The sequence below is a fragment of the Myotis myotis genome, unplaced genomic scaffold (genome assembly GCF_014108235.1).
Source record: "Myotis myotis isolate mMyoMyo1 unplaced genomic scaffold, mMyoMyo1.p scaffold_m19_p_4, whole genome shotgun sequence".
Taxonomy (NCBI): domain Eukaryota; kingdom Metazoa; phylum Chordata; class Mammalia; order Chiroptera; family Vespertilionidae; genus Myotis; species Myotis myotis.
Genome location: NW_023416346.1, coordinates 6,168,863 through 6,174,067, shown reverse-complemented (window position 1 = coordinate 6,174,067; position 5,205 = coordinate 6,168,863). Strand labels below are relative to the sequence as shown.

Genomic DNA, 5,205 nt, shown 5'->3' with positions numbered 1-5,205 from the left:
TGGCAGTGAGCTCCCATTGCCTAATCCGTTAATACCTAACCCTTCATCCTGACCTGCAGGACCCTGAGCACTCAGATTCCTCCCCACCTCATGCTGTGCATGCACCGCCCCCCCCCCCCACTGTTCCTCCAAGCAAATCTTCTGCTCATGCCACAGGGACTCTCACCTGTTGTATGAGTTCCTAGGCTAGAGGAAGCAGGGGCCTATAGTTCAGGAGCTGACCAGTGGGTGGAGCCCAGGGCATGCTGGGTAGGGAGATCCCTGGCTACACAGAGCAGGGAGTAGAAAGAGGGAGGGAAGCCTCGTCATTTAGTCTCAGTGCTGCACTCCAAGGATCTTGGCAAAGGAACGATTTAGGGAAGGAATGACAAGGTGCGACTATGAGAACAGTGTGTTTTGTAGCAGTGTGGGCTGGAAGGAAAGGCCACTTACAAAGTTAGTCATCATCCTCTGGGTCACTGATCTCTTGATACACAACAGGGTCCTTTCTTTCCCTCAGCCTGCTGACCCAGACATGAGTCTCTTCTTTCTTGGATTCTGTGAGCTCCAGCACTGGGGCAGCAGCTTGAAAGGAACCTGGGACATTTGGGGTGAAAGTAACTTACCTGGAATCAGGACGAGAGCTGGAGGAACAGCTTCCTCCCAGACAGAAATCCTAGCAGAGGACATTGTTCCTCTTCTGATCCCTCCAGCCACAGAGCTAGCAGGCAGGGAACCATATCTGAATGTCTATCACCTGGCTCACACTTTTTGACCCACCCTGGTGATCCCCTGAGACTCTGCCCATCCCTACTTGCAGGCTCATCCAAGCCATTTCCAGTGGCTTTTCCATACAAATGGCCTCTCTTGCCTCAAGCTTTCGACTTTACTAAAATATCTCAAACAAGCAGCAGATGGCTTCAGTGTGCCCTGAACCTCTAAATAAGTAGCTCCAAGCCAGGCTGTAACAGCAACCCATCTTGGTTCAGATTTTGGCCTCTCCTGGGCACCTCTATACCCAACACTAGTAGCATCCATCTGTGATCGCTTTGTCACTCATGCTGAGTGGCCCCAGGCAGGGCACAGGCAGTGGTCGACTTTTCACTTCACAGGTGGCTCCAGAGCCAGTGCATCCAGTGGTCAGCTTTGACCATGCCTGATTACAACCCTATCACCTCCAAGAGTGACACTCAAAGGGCAGGCTCAGTGAGCATCAAGGCCTCATTGAAGCAAGTCCTGCTCCATAGGATGGGCTCCTGTCCAGCAGCTCTTATGATGCTGTGGAGGCTGATCCTAGAAAGCTATTGGCCTGAGGGTCAATCCCTCCCAGTGATGCCATCATTAATCATGGTTCAATTATAACAGGACAGTGTACACAGCGGCACGCCTGGAGTGCCTAGCTCAGGTGACTGGGAGGCTGAACCATTGGGCCCTACAGGACATCTACTACACAAGGCCACTCTACCAAGTCCAGGAGACATAGCAGCTCTACCTAATACTTAGACACAAACACAGGGAAATAGCCCAAATTCGGAGATAAAGAACCAGGTTACTAATGAAATAACAGGAGAAATCTCCAGAAAAAAGGACTAAATGAAATGGAAGCAAGCTAACTACCAGACTCAGAATTCAAAACAACAATTTTAACGATGCTCAAGGAATTGACTTAGACTATATACGACTCTCAGCTGATTTCTCAACAGAAACTTTGCAGGCTAGAAGGAGTGGAAAGAAATATTCAAAGTGATGAAAAGCAAGGAGCTACAACCAAGATTACCCAACCCAGCACAGTTATTTAGAACTGAATGTTAAAGAGCTTCTCAGACAAGGTCAAGCTAAAGGAGTTCATCACCACCAAACCATATTATATGAAATTTTGAAGGGTATTCTTTATGAAGAAGAAAATAAAAGATCAAGAATAGGACAATAAAATGGCAATAAATACACATCTATCAACGATTAAATCTAAAAATCAAAATAAACGAACAAGCAGAACAGAAATACACTCCCATGTACAGAGAACATTTTGACAGTTACCAGATGGGAGGGGAGTTTGGAAGAATGGTGAAAATGATGAAGTTGATTTAGAAGTACATATTAGTTATAGCCCATGGACATAGACAATAGATAGATGAAGGCCTGGGATGGGGTGGGAGATGGATGGAGGGGGGCAAAGGGGGTAAAGTGGGGGGAAATTTGTAATACTCCGAACAATAAAAGAAATTTTTTAAAAAATAAAATGGTTTACAAGTGGCAAAAAAGGATACCCATGAGAATTTTTTCTGAGCAACTGGGCTCCGAAGAATTTGGGCTTCACAGACAATTTCCAGGCTGTTTTTTATCACTCACCCTCATTCCCAGGGTCCCAATCTTCACCAGAATCATGCCCAGACTTTGTGGTCCAATTCTTAGGACGCATGAAATCTGGGCAGTTGGTCATTAAACCTAGGAGAAGAAAAATATTTGATGCTTAACCTAAGAGGAGGGTGGATGCTGGGAGGCAGTAGGGACAGTAAAGGTCATCAGGAGGGGGGATGGAACAAAGGCCATTGGAAGTTAACCATGCAGGGTCCAGGTCTGAGTATCTCATTGACCACATCTGGCCCTGAGCCTTGTTCTGAACACAGAATTTCCTGTTACCTAGACCAGTCATGATTTCATAGTTTCTCTTCATGCACACACAGGTTCTTTTCTCTGAGTTTCCCAGCTTTGCCCACTCTTCCTCAGTGAAGTATTTGCGAATATCCTTGAATGCCTAGGAAAAGAAAAAATAATGAATCCCTGCAGCCACTCAGGTAAACATGTTTGCCCTTTAGCCTGCGCTCTTCCTGTGCTGCAGAACCTCTGTGTTGGACCTGTACACTGGAGCTAACAGTTCCTCCTCGTTGATGTTACCATGAACTGAGAGAACAAAGGTAACAAGGCTCAGCCTCTACCCTGTCATGCATCAGGTGCTTTATACTAGTGATGGGCTCTCCTCTCACCTTCCAGAATGGACCGTGAGTCACCAAGTGCAGCCAAGGTCACATGCCCTGTTTCCTTCAGGGATGCTAGGCAAGTTCTGAGTGAGGGTGGGAAGCTCCTGAGACTCGGATCTCCCCCGGCCGACACCCTGCTCCCTGTCCTCACCGCCTCTGACCTCATGACCTCAGACATGTGGTCACCCTGTCCTGTGCCCCAGTCTCTTCTTGATACTCTCCAATCTCCTCACCTTGCATTTCTCTTCCGAATCCTGGGAGCCCTCCATAAGGCTTTTATCCAAGGAACTGTCTCTGTTCATGCCTCTGGGAGTGCAGTGATGTTGAAGGGATACAAGTGAGTCTCTGAGGTCACCCAGCCAAAGAGCCTGTGGGAATAAAGCCCTGAGGCAGGGTTAAACTCAGTGTCACCAGGAATTAAGATTCTTCTTTTGCTACAATGAGCTACCACATCACTGCTGCCAGAATGGCTACTATTAGTAACACAACAAATAAGTGCTGGTGAGGATGAGGAGAAAAGGGAACCCTACTGCACAGCTGGTGGGAATGCAGACTGGTGCAGCCTGTGTGGAAAACAGTGTGGAGTTTGAAAAAAACAACAAACCTGCCAGTTGACCCAGCCATCCTATTGTATGAATATATTGTAAGAATCCAGAAACACCAATCAGAAAAAATATATGCACCCCTAAGTTCATATCAGCAGCAGTTACAATAGAGAAGATATGGAAACAGCCCAAGTGCCCATCATAGATGATGGGATAAAAAAATGTGCTACTCATGGACACTGACAATATAGCACGGTGAAGGCCTAGGGGAGAGGGGAGCAGGTTAGAGGGAGTCAATGGGGGGAGGGGGGTGGAGGGGCATATCTGTAATACTTTTAATAATAAATGCTGATTTTAAATATCTGTGGCACATTTACACACTAGAATACTTCATGTCTGTCAAAAAGAAGGAGCACTTACCCTTTGCAACAGCATGGATCGACCTGGTGATTGTTATGGTAAGCAAAATAAGCCAGTCAGAGAATGACAAATACCATATGATCTCACTTACATGTGGAATCTACTGTAAAAAATAAACTGATGCCCTGACCGGTTTAGCTCAGTGGATAGGGCGTCAGCCTGCAGACTGAGAGGTCCCAGGCTTGATTTCAGTCAAGGGCATGTACCTTGGTTGTGGGCACATCCCCAGTAGGAGGTGTGCAGGAGGCAGCTGATCGATGTTTCTCTCTCATCTATGTTTCTAACTCTCTATCCCTTTCTCTTCCTCTCTGTAAAAAATCAATAAAATACATATATTAAAAAAATAAACTGATGAACAAAATAGAACCAGAGGCATGGATAGATGGAAAAGACTGACAAAAGCCAGAGGGTAGGTGGGTGGGTGGGGACTGGATAAAGAAGGTGAAGAGAGTAACCAAGGAACATATGTGCGTAGCACATGGTCACAGGCATCAGCGTGGTGAAGGCCAGGGCAGCAGAGAGGTGGGGACTGGCTGGAGGTGGGCATAGTGGAGGGAGGGGAGGATGTGGAACATCAGTAACAGTGTCAGCAATAAAAATATATTCTCTGTTATCCATCCTGTGTTCTTTGTCCCTGAGGGAGGACAGGGGTGGTCAGTGGAGGAGGAGGCCGAGGTCTCTGGGAGAGGAACTGGTGGGGAGGACAGGTTTCGTGTGGGCATGATCCCAGGGGCCGAGCACCGTGAGGGGCTTGGTTACTGGTGCCGGTCCTTTGTCTGGAATGTGCTTCCTGAAGGAAGATATGAGGCCCCTGCTGTGTAAGTAGCAGCTGAGGGTGCAGTGTTACAGAGGGTTTCGTTTTATCCAAAAGGCCATGGGAGGTGAGCCCCAGGATCATGTGGTTGGGACACTGAGACAAAGGGATGTGGGGTTCCTTGCTGGAAATAAATGAAGACTGCTACTAGGAGTGGAGCTGGAGGCCAGTCATAGGTCGTTTGGAAATTGTTAGGGTCAGGAGAGCTGGAATCTCTGAGACAACAGGACCAGGCATCACCCTGCCGAGAAGGTAGGGGTTCAACATAGCGATCTCATACTCCCCTAAGGGAGGGCACTGGGCGTCTCTCAAGGAGGGTTTCTGAGGCCAAGAGGACGGCTGCTCTAACCCAAGTGCCCACCAGTAGACGCGTGGATAAACATAGTGCCTGTAGGCCACGGAACATTACTCAGCCACAAAAAGAAGGAAATCTGACCATTTGGGACAGTAAGGATTGACTAGAGGGAAT

The 5,205-nt window shown here is 47.6% G+C and overlaps 1 protein-coding gene across 1 annotated transcript; it reads right to left on the bottom strand.

The window, feature by feature from the left end:
* Window positions 1-436: 436 nt before the first annotated feature.
* On the bottom strand, window positions 437-3,259 carry LOC118653972 (putative protein SSX6). The gene is made up of 4 exons (XM_036305007.1): window positions 3,191-3,259; window positions 2,620-2,734; window positions 2,329-2,424; window positions 437-576 (listed from the first exon to the last, which is right to left on the bottom strand). The coding sequence occupies exons 1-4, from the start codon at window positions 3,257-3,259 to the stop codon at window positions 437-439; spliced, it is 420 nt and encodes a 139-aa protein (XP_036160900.1).
* Between the last annotated feature and the right edge of the window lie 1,946 nt (window positions 3,260-5,205).

What these genes read in the sequence shown, in the direction of transcription:
- LOC118653972 (XM_036305007.1), bottom strand. Translation starts at nt 3,259, where the DNA reads ATGAACAGAGACAGTTCCTTGGATAAAAGCCTTATGGAGGGCTCCCAG. An exon ending in TGAAATCATGACTGGTCTAG is followed by an intron (nt 2,425 to 2,619) that starts GTAACAGGAAAT and finishes TTCTTCTCCTAG; the next exon opens with GTTTAATGACCAACTGCCCA. An exon ending in TTGGGACCCTGGGAATGAGG is followed by an intron (nt 577 to 2,328) that starts GTGAGTGATAAA and finishes CAAATGTCCCAG; the next exon opens with GTTCCTTTCAAGCTGCTGCC.